This window comes from Sitophilus oryzae, unplaced genomic scaffold (genome assembly GCF_002938485.1).
Source record: "Sitophilus oryzae breed Bouriz unplaced genomic scaffold, Soryzae_2.0 scaffold_469_pilon_pilon, whole genome shotgun sequence".
Taxonomy (NCBI): Eukaryota; Metazoa; Arthropoda; class Insecta; order Coleoptera; family Curculionidae; genus Sitophilus; species Sitophilus oryzae.
The window spans coordinates 191,873-205,927 of record NW_022147050.1 but is presented as its reverse complement, the minus strand read 5'-3'; the positions used below and the strand labels follow the sequence as shown (position 1 = coordinate 205,927).

Sequence of the window (14,055 nt, the reverse complement as noted above, 5' to 3'; positions counted from 1 at the left end):
AGTCTATCTCTTTTCGTTTTCAAGATAAAAAATAAAAACATTATTTTTCCGCCATCTTTGTACCGCGATATCTCCCTAATGGTTGACTTTTGACCCAGCGTTTATAAAGCAAACTACCCTTTATTTTGAACAAGGAATCACCCCCTACAGTTTTTCGCATTTGTTTTGAAACACCCTGTATAATAACATGTTAGTAGATATTAAAGTATTAAATTATTATTATTTTAGGCTCTCTAGGTTATGTCATGCAGATGTTCGATTTTGGGCTATATTCTCTATTAATATGATTTTTAAATAAATCTGTACACTGATAGTATATAATTTTAATGTTTTTCTTAACATCTATCATAATTTTTTTTAAATAAATAATCATATTACTTACATTAGGAGCTTTTAAAAGTTTTGGGTTACTTTTCTTTCTTCGCTTTTTTTTTCATTGAAGTACCACTTCTACAGCCAGATACCGAGCTATTTCTACTGTATCTACTGTACCGGTCAAGCTTAATCACGTGACTAAAAAATTATTTGCTATGAACTGTGCCTATTGTAATGCCTATGTGTACCTAATTATAGAGTATCAATAATATTTTTTTTTCTTGTATTATCTATGAATCTGGAGAAGGCTAGGCTTCCACAATGGAAATTGGCATAATACTACTATTATAATAGACTAAATCGGCATAAAAAAAATATTGAATTATAATTTTCCGGTAGATATATGAATAATTTACAGATCATATCTAGCCATGTCAGCGTCATATGACAGCTGGTATTTGGCAGTAGCAAAAGTTAAAAAAAAACAATTTTTGTTATACGAACTATTTTTATTAAAAATTATTAGAAGAAAAATACAAGAGAGGCAGACTAGTTCAGTTAATTTTTGTAAGTTAAACTAAAGCAATTTATTTTTTTTTATACAGGGTAGTTCTCTATAACTTAGATTAAATACAGTAAATCAAAGATACATACCTATCTGTTTTTCAGAAAAGAAAAATTTATATAGCGTCTCCTAAATTTCGGAGATCGACAATTTTTCAAAATGGCATGACTAATTTCCGCATATTTTCAAAAAAATAAAATAAATATGATTGATTAACTGAATTTAATCCAAGTTAAGGAAATCACCGTGTATATACATGAAATTTTTAAAAAAATATTGTAATTACACTGGCAGTATATAATATAAAGATCAATAATAATTGTATTCGTTTTCAGTCAAGGAAAAACTATGCATATAAAATTGAAAATTTTTGATTAATTTTAATCTGGATATAAAAGAATGCTAAAGATTTACAAAATCAAAGAAAAAAATATTCTGAAACAGAAATGACGTGTTTAATGAAAAAAATATTGTAATTATTGTAATATGTACAGGGTGTTTCAATCTTTTATTGCTTGATCTAAGTTTAAAATAAATAAAGAGTGTGCCAATATTATGTAGACATAGAACTACTACATGTTTTTGAATCAAAATTAGTTAATTCAATACAATTTATGTAATTGTATACCAAAATGCATTAAATTTTAAAGAAATAAACAAATTTCTTGATATTTGAAAAACCGAAAATTAAATTTGAATGAGATTTGTGCCCTCTAATTGAATCACTTATAGAAGGTATAGAAGAAAGTTGTGTCTAATTAACTCCCCTTATTTTTATTACAAAAGTACGTAATACTTTTATGTATACGGAATACCTGGACACCCGGTATATGCTGTTGGACTTCTCATGTAAAGGCGTAATTTTAACAAAAGCTTTTTAAAAACAATTTTTAGCTTGTGTAAATCTTGACGTTGTGCCATATTATGGATTAAACAATCGCTTAAAGACTCGCACAAATCACCCTGTATATGCAGACATATTTTTAAAATAAGTAAAAAGTTAGCTATTTCGAAAAATTGGTGTCACCCTGTATGTACTTATCGCCTTTATATAAGAAGTCCGAAGTTGAAATACATTTTTTTTGTGGTAATTCACACATTAGTTAACACCCAGTATTCTACATTATCACAGACGTATATACAAAAAAACATATAATAATAAATACAAAATGAAAATCTGGGACATATTATGTACAAAACTTATAATATCGTTGTTTTAAAATAATTAATGCACGTTTCAGATGTAGATAATATATATGTTACATTTCTTTGTAATTTTTTTTGATAACTCAGTTAAAAAAATAAATTACATTAAAGAGTCAAAATTATAGGTATTATAGGTACATTTTTTGATGTTAATTGATTAATTATTATATTTCGTTATTTTCTTTATCGTTGTATAAAGTTTTAGTGAGTATTTTCAGTGTCTTTTTTAATTTCAACTAAAAGAAGAGAATTTTGATCAACGGTATGAGCAAAATTGTTGAGTGATGAGCATTTAGAAGTGAAGTTGAGCTCTCTGCTACTATGGACGTGTATTTTTGTTCTTCCTTGAGTTCTTGGATGACTTCTGGCTCGTCTGTCCTGAAGAATCTGCAAAAATAGATATTATACAGGGTGTTTCAAAATGTACCATCTCTCGTGGGGAGAATTAAAATAAAAATAAAATGTAATGGTATTTAAGGTAATTACAAAAAAAAATAATTTTTAAAAGATTTAACATCCTGTAATTCTAAAATTATGCATTTCCATACCCATTATTATAGGAGCTTTTTTTCATATTTTTTGATGAGGAATCAATGAGTACTTATGTAAAACTTTCGCAAGTTAATGATATTAAATTTTTTAAATGTTGCTATTAGACGTGGATCAAGGCAAATTAACAAGAATTGCGTTTATCTCATCAAGGAGGCCGAAATCGACAAAATATTAAGAGACGACTTTTAATCGGCATTAAACTGCTTACACTATTTCGCTAACAAAAGAAAAAAAAGTCAGTGGCGTACATGCTTTTTTTAGAAAAATATTCTTATTATTAATTGTCCCCCTTGATATGTAAATTGACGTGTTTCGCCAAATTTTCATACTATCATCGGTAGAGGCGATATTAAATACTGATCGTTTTCAAATTGTCACCCTGTATACTGTGTTTTCCTGGGGACAGTCGACTTCTCTGTGCGTAAAGGACAGAAAAAAAAATCTAAACCAATCGAAAACTTGGCCAATAACCTGGAAAATTGGCTAAAAAACAAAGGGGAAAACTTGCCTAACATCATCCGTTAGCTGGTTGCCCACGATCAACTTCTTATTGTTGTACATTTTCGTCTGGTTTTTCACGATCTCCTCGAAGTTCTCGCTGTCGTCGTCGTAGTTGACTTTAATGAAGGACGTGATCGTGATCTCGAATATCTTGTTGGGATCGGCCGGCAAAGAAGAAATCTCCCTTTTCCTACGGCCGTAGCCTATCTGGCCGTCGCTGCATTCCACCTAGAAACAGGAGAGAGGAATTTTTAGTACACTGTGAGGAAAATCCCTTATTTCTTACTGAATTAATATAAGCTTATATTGTTTTGGTTACGTAAGCCATAAATATAGTAATAACTTGGTCATAACTTGACATTATTAACAGGGATTAAGATGCCATCATTATTATATATCATATGTATCATTATTATTTTTGGACACATTTTAGGCAATGTTTCTAATAATTGTGTCTGTTTTTTGACACAAAATGGAAACTGTATGCCACAAACAGGAGATATTTTCGAAACCTATATATTTTAAGCTGCCTTTAATAATGCCTTTATTATTTGAAGTAGTTGAAGTTGTTGGCATTTTGAAAAAGCAATCAAAAGATAAAAGACCATCAAAATATTGTTCTAATAACAATTTGACGTTTATACTATTACGTCAAAAGCAACTTTTTTCCAAAGCCTACCATGACTTCACTGAATCATCGTTTCTTGTTCGCCGTTCTTAATATCTTAATTGTTAGCTATTAATACATCTGGTATTATGGTATTCTGGTATTTTGTCGATTTTAGAATAAACTAACTATTTTTATATTATTTTTTGTTAGAATGGGCATAACCAAGAGGGCTACTGATACCGTGTCGTAAAAATAAGGTAATTACGCGCTTATTTTTTGGTATTTATTATAATTTTGCTAATATCTTCGGTTTTAAAGAAGATATCAAGATTTTTGCTGACTTTTTAAGTTTTTACTACTCTACTATCAGCTAAAATTACATATTCTATCGTATATATTTAAAAAAAAACGCGCTATATCTGTTAAATTGTAAGAAAGCGTCCCCTAGCGTCAATGTTCAAAACCTTATTATTATTATTTTTACGGTATAATATGGAGTAAGAAACGCTCTTTTAAACGAGCCCTCCTTTATTGGATTCTGATCATCCAGTCCGGAATTATTAATATTTAAATAAAGATAGATCTAACCTTTCCCCACCACTTTATTTTAGCAGATATGGGAAAATGGTTGTAATAAAAAAAACTCAAAATTTACTGAAGATTATGAAGCTACTATTTATAGTACCCATTATCAATGCAAAATTCTGTAAAAATTCTATTTTCTTATTTTCCATAACAGTTTCCATAACAGCTCTAGCGGCCGTTTTACAAACTTGAAAATAATTTCCAGCAATTTCTCATAGCTCATTTAGTTAAAAATATTTTTTTCCGTAGGCCCTACGGCTAATACTTTCCGAGATACAGCCGAGAGCTATTCTTAGTGGGACACCCTGTACATCATGCGTTCGGCTTCACGATTTAATTACGTCTTACGTCTCGCGATACTTCATTTCTTTATTTATTAACGAGACTTTGTAATTTTCCCCAGAGCTTGAAAATTTTTAAGTGCAAGTTAGAAACACTTACATTTTTGGTAAAAATAAGTGGAATTGAGTTGGTGTTCGACAGTGGTCGCGCTATTAGAACTCTGAATTCAAAATGAATCGACATCTCAAAATCTATTAAAAACAATTGACTGTAGTTTTTTCAAAAACTTTCTTTCATTTCTGCTATATTTTCTTCGCAAACAGTATGTGAAAATATTTTTAAATAAAAAAGTTACATGATTACTGAAAGTTGCCATGTACTAAAAGTAAATTGATGGGTTGTTAAAAATTTTTGAATGGAAAAAAACGACCTTATCGAATTTTTCTTGCTAAATTTAATATTTTTTCTATAGAGATAAGAAAAGCTTTTTGATAAAAGCTGTTTGATATATGGCTGCTAAAATTTTGCTATAAAACTTGACCATCCTGTATATTGCTTGTATTAAAATTGGCAATTGTCTAGTTGAATACATAATTAAATACAAACCAGTAAATTTATTATTTATTATTTCAGCTTTATTTTACTACACCAAAGTAAACAATAAAATTATTTACATCCCTTTGTAAACCGTTATGTCGAATAGTAAATTACATCAATAAATTGTTAATTATAAACTAACAAAACAATAAAAGGGTTTATTATTGGTAATTAAATTTATAATAACAGAGAACATTTTGGTGAATTACGTACATATATGGTAATATTTATTGTATTTTCAACATCGTTAAAAATGTTTATGTTTGATATATGATGTGTTTTCGAGCATATAGGAGAAACAACGTCAATATTCTTCTTTAAACAGTGGTTAATTTAAAGTAAACATTTACAGTTTTGCTGAAATATTAAAGAAAAACAAAGAAATAAAAGCGTTCGGTTTAATATTTGTACTAAACGATCAATAATGTACCTCTTCAACATCCTTTTTCCATCTGGTTGTCATTTCACGTTTTATTATCATACTAGGAATTGATGCTTCAGCCATTCTTTCAATGTGTCCCAGCCATCTCATTCTTTGTGCTCTTGCTACTCCCGTTATACTCGGTGCTCGATATAGTTGCTTTAATTCTTCATTTGTTCTTCTGGTCCATATGTTGTCTATCTTCTTTCCTCCAAAAATCATCCTTAGTATTTTTCTTTCCCAAATCTCTAGCCTCGAACATTCCGTTACATTAAACGTCCACGTTTCACATGCATACAGCACTATTTAATTGGTCGTATCATTGTTTGGTACATTCTGATTTTTTAAATTCTAGAGATGTGCATACTCTTAATAATTTTCTGTAGTGCGCTAACACATCTATTTCCTGCCATTATTCTTGCGCTTCCTTAGGGTACGTTTATGTTGGAGCTGCAATAAACGATAAAAGCAGTTAATTAGCGCTGCTCTTATCGTTGCTCAACTGCCAACCGTGTCTCGACGCGTTGCTCCAATATAAACACCTACATATAAATTAATATAATAATATTAGCCGCTCATAAAACATAAACGCACCCTTAGAAATACGGCTCTTAGATATGAGAATATATCTGAGATATGAGAGTGTATCTACACCCATATGAGAGTGTATACACTGTCATATGTTAGGTATGAGAGTGTATCTACTTCATCAAACTTGTAACGTTTTCCTCTCTCAGAATCTATTTGTAGACATCTTCCTTTCTCAAAATCCGTATCTGACCACTCCATAAATTTCGTTTGCTTCTCATTAAACACTAAGCCTACTTTTTGCGCTTGATATTCTAGTCTTTTGGTCACTGATATCAGCTCTTTCCGATCTCTTGCTAAGATAACTAAATCATCTGCAAAGGCTAAACATTGGTGTCTTTTTGTATACAGAAGGGCCTCTCTGTTGATTCATAATACACTAAACAGTACTAGAGATAGTGGACACCCCTGTCTTAATCCGTTCCTGATTTAAAAAAAAATTCCGTTGTTTTCTTGTTATTTTGACTTCATTTACTGTCTCTTGGAGTGTCAATTTTATTATCTTGGTCAGTTACTTGCTAACCCTTAATTCTGTTAATGCTCTAAACAACTCCGTCCTTTTAACTTTGTCATATGCCTGAAGGCCAAAATCGACTCTGAAATTCAGCACAGGATTAGAAGCGCCTCAAGAGCGTTCTGGAAATTAAAAGTCAGGGTTTTCTACAACCATGACTTGAGCACACCCTCAAAAAGGAAATACCACTCCTGCAACTCCCAGTGGACGATATGCCAAGAACGTACAACTTTGAGAAACATCTCAATGTAGTATTGAGCAATAAAAAGGATTGGAAGAGCGAAACGCTTGCCCAGCAGTTAAAAAACCATACCATAACTTGGTATACTGATGCTTCCAAAACCAATACGGGAACAGGGATCGGAGTGTTTGGGCCGAGAGCTAAATACTCCGAACCAATGGGCACTTACCCTAGTATCCTCCACAGGCAGAAATCTACGCTATAGAAAGATGCGTACAACTTATCTTAGATAGGAACTATCGGAAACAAGAAATAGCCATCTTGTCTGATAGTCAAGCAGCGTTAAAAGCGATCAACTCAGTATCAATCAATTCGAAATTGGTCAAAGAATGCATAGAGAAGCTGAATAAATTAGGCAAAGAAAACAAAGTCCTCCTACTCTGGGTGCCTGCTCACCAAGGGATAGAAGGCAATGAAAAAGCAAATAATCTAGCTAGGAAAGGAGCGAACACTCCACTAACTGGACCAGAACCGTTCTGCTTTCCAAGTGGTAACCAACTCAAGGCGGAACTCAAGAACTTGGAAGATTCCCTCCGCAACCTGGAATGGAAATCTTGCAACGGTCTAAGACACTCGAAGAAGTTTCTGAGGGCTTATGATCAAGAAAAATCACAGATCTTCCTGGGTTTAAGTAAGAACAAACTTTGGATTGTCACGGGGTTTTTAACAGGACACTGTCTCCTCAATGAACACCTCAGTAGATTGAAACTAAGAAAAAACGGCGAATGCAGATTTTGTGGGGAAGATGGGGAAACACCAGTACACCTCATCACTGAGTGCGCCGAGACGACAACCATTCGTACCATGAATTTTGGTACGACTGATATTGGAGATGGAGAACTACCCTCTATAAAACCGTCCCAGATACTGGCTTTTGTCAAAGCCCTGGGACTGTATGATGAGTTATAACTCAAGAAAGGGGGACACAATGGATCTGTAAGGTCGGAGTGATTAACCCCCCTCCCACTCATTCTAAATTCTAAAATGACTTGAGCACAAAAACGAAACTTGCAGTGTACCGAGCAATAATAATCACCACCATTTTGTATGGGAGCGAAACCTAACCGCCGACACATGAAGTTGCAACAGGGACGCCTTAGACAACTCTTAAGAATCAAATGGTTCTATCATGCCTCAAACGTAACGGTCCTTGAAAAAGTAACTGCATGAGCACTGGAGTCATGGTTACAAAATCCCGCTTAAGATGGGCTGGTCACGTATGCAGAATGCAAGAAAACCGCATACCAAAATCTTTGCTTTACGGTGAGCTTGTAGACGGTAAGAGGAGGCCGGGTGGACAACTCAAAAGATGCAAGGACATTTTCCACGAAAACTTAAAGGGGATGAACATGCCGAATGAGTGGGAAGAAGCATCTCACAATAGAACTCAATGGAGAAGAATTGTAAAGTCAGTTAACAGCGACAACCAAAAAGTAAAGAGGCAACAAAGCAATGAGATTTTTGAATGTCCGGAGTGCGGTAGACAGATAACAGAAAGAAAACGCCTTGCGTGACCATCTTCTGATGTGTATCAAATACTCGTCAGCGTGTAATAACAGTATCTATATGATATATGCCTATGGACTATCCATTATACACGAATTAAAAAATAGATAGAAAATTGAAGCACAATAATAACAATCAAATAAAAACAAAAATGCATTTTTAACGAATTCATTAAAATGTACAAAAGAATATGAAAACAGCTCGCTACAAAAGCCGGACACAAAAAAGTGTTCGCATTTTTCATCGTTTGCAGTTTTTGTGGCGGGTAATTGTTGCTTTCTCCTGAATTTTACACGGCAGTTTCCATTAAAATTTCACGTTTAACGAACGTTTGTCCGTTTCAATTTCGGTCTCTATTAACGCTAGGGGGCGCCACCGCTGTGCAGCAGCGAATTGGCGCCAAAACGGACATAAACAATTAAATTTCAATCGGTTTGGGACAAGTGGACGGACACGGGTCATAGACATTAAAAAGAATAGATGTAGATAGTAGATTGTATGGAAGAAGGGTTCTTTATTTTATTGCTAAATATCTGAAAGAGCAGTTGCAAATTGCAACAATGACGTGCTCGGTGGTAGTATTTCCAGGGTGTCCATTTGTAAATGTCGATTGTTTTCTAAAATACCTCTCTAAAAACGGTGGTTGTTTACAAATTGCGATATAAAAAAGCCAAAATACCGCCACTCGTCTATACCTATACATTCCGATCTACCTAAGCCCTGCCCCTCGATCCGCCTGAATTGCTTAGCTGTGTGCGTAGCAGTGTACAGGGTGCATCTCACTCGACGGGCGAGAAGCTCTTAGTTATGATTTTACCATTTGCTTTGGTCAAAAAACAGCAATATAAGAAAATGTGTAGTATATTCTTTATAAGTAAACCAACTACACATTAATTTTACACTTAAATTTGCAAAGGAGAATTTCTACTTAGGTATTTATTCTGAAAATTTCAGAATATAAATAAATACCTAAATATTGAAACTTAATAACTAAGTACTGAAACATACAGCGCCATAATATCTCGACCTCCGCCCGTTATGCTCGTAATAGTTTGAAAAACAATGTATCTTAAACAACTGATGCGTTATTCTCCAACCTGTTTCGAACCTCCATCGACAATCGACCGATGCAGCAGCGTTACTTTCCCACTCCGATTATCTCGACCGCCGCGCGCCGCCTGTTATGCTCGTAACAGGTTAAAAAACAACGTATCTAAAATGACTGCTTATTTTCTATACGTTAATCTCCAACCCGTTGCGAGCCTCCATCGACAATCGACCGATGCAGCAGCGTTCCTTTCCCACTCCTGTTATCTCGACCGCCAGGCGTTATGCCCGCAACTGCAAAAAAGCTGCTTCTTTTATATCCTATTATTTTTAAGCTGTTGCAAGCCCAACACGACCATCGACCGATGGAGCTAAGTTCGCCGCGCCGTAGCGCATTCCCCACTCCGTTGTCCGTTGTATCTCGCCGCCTGTATCGATGGTTGTCGAAATAACACGTTTTCCATCCATACTAGTTGTTTTTTGGAATTGCTTCGAGCAGCATCGAATTTCGTGGCGGTGCAGAGCGCCGACTTCTTTTCACGAACGGTCGATCTCTACGTGTCGTTATTTTATATCTGTTATTTTTTAGAAGTAGTAACGGTTGCGTTATGTTATTTCTAAATAATTGTTATAAAATAACAGATAGTTAAATAACAACCCATCACTACCAGAACACCTCACCAGATGGTGTACTGAAATGACAACCATTCGTACCATAAACTTTGGTACTACTGATATCAGAGATGGAGAACAAACCTTTGTAAAACCACCTCAGATACTAGGTTTCGTCAAAGTCCTGACACTGAGTGATGAGTTATAACTCAAGTAAGGAAGACATTATAGATCTATAAATTCACGGTGATTAATTCCCCTCACCCATACAATCTACAATCAATATACATTTCAACATTCTCTCTCTTTAACTTTTAACATCGATTACGGACATTCTATAGCCTTGTAAATAAACTATTTTTCATTAGTTTGAATTGGCAATTTTAATGAAACCCCCTCTATGAATAAATTCAATTAGGATATCGCATTTGTCGCCGAAGAGCAGGGGTGGCACTCAATTGAATTGCTAGATGCGCAATTTGAATAGATAAATTAATTTGTGAAATGTTTCACGATTTACCGTAGGCGGAATATTTCAGTTTAATTCTGTATTCAAATAAATAATGCAGATTATTCGCTGAAAAATGGTTTTATTAAGATTGAAATAAAAAACAATACTTGGCTGTTTTTAATGAATTAATGTGTGTAAAACAAGAAATAAAGAAATGTGTCTCATATACCCCAGAATTATGAAAAATATAAATATAAAAGAGTTCTGAAAATTAAGTAAATAAGTTAAAGAAAATATACCGGGTGTCTCTTAAAAAATACAAAAATATTTTAAGTGGTGGTGGGTTTACGATTTTCAAAATAAATTAAAAATAAAAGGGTTATTTAACTTGAGAGAAACATTTCTTAATGTTATTATGGTTCTGTGTTTCTTTAAATATATAGGCCTGTTATTTTATGGAAACTGAATTAATAAAAAAAATATACAGGGTATCTCGTAAATAAATGCAAATATTAATGATGATAACACGTATTGATTATTTCGATTCCCAATATCTTAGAAACGGTTGCTTGAGGCGATTTTTATGAAGAGACCTTTTCTGAAAAAGGTAGAAATGGTATATTTTTCTTTCAGTAGAAAGAGAGAGAAAGAGAGAGTCAATACAAGTACGGACAGAAAGTTATTACCCTCCAAATCAGTTAGAAAATATACCGGGTGCGTCTCGGAAGTGGCTCACCCCTATAACATTTTTATTTTTTCAGATAAAAAAACGAGATTTGGTATGTTACTACATGACATAAATTAGGATTGGTTGATTTATTCAATTGTTTTTGGTCACTTCCTATTTCACCGAAAATTACTGCAACTTTTGATTTTTAAATGGCATCCTCGGTATATTCTCTTTATTCAATAGAAAGTGACACTCTGAATAGAATGACATATCATTTTCGCTTAAAAAATGGCTGTTTTAAAAACACTAATTTTTAATCAGGGAACCTTGGAAAAATAGATTTGATCGTCAAATGTTTTTCGTGTCTTGTCCTAGCCGGTTAAAAGATGCCCAAATAGTATTTTTAATCATATCTCAATTTTTTCAAATGGAACAAGGGTGGCTCATTAACATATTTGGAAAAGAATTTTTTTTACGAATAATTTGATACCACACACTTGCTATTTCGAGTCAAGTTGTTGTTATGAACCGCATGTTAAAATTTCAAATAAACCATATACGAAAATGTCAAAATTTGACATATTATGTGTCATTCTTCAGAGTGTCATCAGGACATGTAACGCCCGCAATGATAAGAAAGAGCCAGGAGTTGCGTTTCATAAGTAAATAAACAGTCCTCTCCATCTTTGTAGCGTTTTCTTATTGAATTTGGTAATTATTTTTCTGATACTATATGTACTTGATATGTGTTACTCGTTGATACTAGTTTTGTACCTTTTGTTAACATTTTAATACGTTTTATTTTTCGTAATTAATTAGTATGATACCATAGGCGTAGTCAAAACATTTAACAAAAATATAAATATCCCTTTAAGCAGGTGAGTTAAGAAAAATATATGGCCCCGGCACTGTTTAGGGCCATAGTAACAATTTGGTCTCGGGTGTTATATGTCCTTGTATTCTTTAGTCATTGGTAGAAATATACCGAGGTTGCCATTTAAAAATCAAAAGTTGTAGTCATTTCCGGTGAAAAGGAATTGACCAAAAACTATTGAATACGTCAATCAATCCTAATTTATGTCATATACTAACATACCAAATCTTTTTTTTTATCTAAAAAAATTAAAAAAATTATAGGTCTGAGCCACTTTTGAGATGCACCCGGTACAGGTAGTACAAGTAGGAGCCATATTAACATTAAAATTAAATTTCCCGTGTCAAAAAACACCTAGAAATCAATTTCCGTCCAAATATCGACGTTATTTAAGAAATTATTTGGAAAAAAAAGTTTCTCGATGACAATTCAGACCACCCCGTACAGTAGTGGACTCAGACATTGAAAAAATACAGATTGCATAGTTTTTAGAAACAGAATAAACGCGTTTGTAAATCTGGATAAGAGTTAGCATAATTTTTGGTTTATTTATTTAAACGATAATTTCCAGTTTCTGTATCGCCTTTAATCCTAACAACGGGCCCCTTCAAATGCCCTACAAATCCATATTTTGCCCTTGCTTTATCCAAGCGGCATATTTGAGAGGTTCGGCCCTAATAAAGGCTTACATATGTACGAGTTACAAAAGGATGTGTTTGTGTTTCTCTTTGTTTAATAAATTAGCTGATTGCGAATTTATATTTGCTCGAATATAAAACCGCCGTATACAGGTGATTCAGAATAAATAGCATCTTGGTTATATTCAGATTTAGTTAATAAGTAGCTGACGTGATTAATTTTGTACCGCCTTACAGTGAGTTGAGAGTTTTGAGTTGCGAGAACACTAGAAATCGGATTTCTAAAGAAATACTCCAGAGGAGATAACACAATTTTCAGAGTTTTTAAAACAAAAACAAAAACAACGCTTTATTGTGCAAAAAGCCAAAACAGCTTCATCGACAAAGCACTCACAAAACAAACAAAAGCACAGAAAAATATACAAACAACAAAAAATACACAATACAAATCATACAATTCAAAAAAATTTAAGTCATTAAAATGACAAATAGAACATACATAGACAATTGCAGAACAATAAGCAGTAAATAGATATAATTTTAAGAGCTATAAAATATTAAATACTTGAATTTTAAAATTCAAAATTGTTCATGATTAAACATCAACAAAAAAGTCGTTTACCGCATGTAGGGCTCTCTCCAATAAGTATGATTTCAGAGCTTTGCGAAATGCGGGAAAGAATGAAAGCGACTTGATATTTAAAGGCAGATGATTGTACCTTTTTTTGGAATTGTACAGTAATGAACCTGTAACTAGTTTTGAGCTCGGGGTTGGCAGATAAAGATCGTGCTCCGCATTCCTAAGTGGATAGTTATGAGATGGCCTTTCGGGAATAGCAGATATGTGCTTGCGGATTAAGCAAACGGATTCAAAAATGAATAAAGAAGGAAGAGTCAGTATTTTGAAATTATTAAAGAAATTCTGGCAGTGAGTTCTACTGTTCAGTCCCAATAAATATCGAACTGCTCTCTTTTGAAGTCTGAAAATACGATCAAATTTTGTTGCGCAGCAAGTACCCCAGAATAGCAGGGCATAACGGAGATGTGACTCAAAAAGGGCATAATAGGCTATTCTAGAAACTGATCTTAGTGCAAAACAGGCAGGGCTTAATTTCTTTGATAGAGCTTCGATGTGAAAGTCCCATTTTAACGAGTTGTCTACAACAAGTCTTAGGAATTTTACAGAGTCCACGACGTCAATAGTGGTGTTATTAAGTACAAAAGGTTGTATAGTACTTTTATATGACAAAACTTTAGTTTTTGATAGGTTGAGGCATAGG

General features: G+C 33.4%; 1 protein-coding gene across 1 annotated transcript in view; it reads right to left on the bottom strand.

The window, feature by feature from the left end:
* Positions 1-988: 988 nt before the first annotated feature.
* The window catches only part of LOC115886131, a 183,414-nt gene continuing 170,347 nt past the window's right edge, over positions 989-14,055 (bottom strand). Inside the window, exons 6-7 of the mRNA XM_030905204.1 lie at positions 3,147-3,367; positions 989-2,473 (exon numbers count right to left, since the gene is read on the bottom strand). Of these exons, the coding sequence (XP_030761064.1) occupies positions 2,323-2,473; positions 3,147-3,367 (372 nt within the window). The 3' untranslated portion in view covers positions 989-2,322. The remainder of the gene's footprint in view (positions 2,474-3,146; positions 3,368-14,055) is intronic.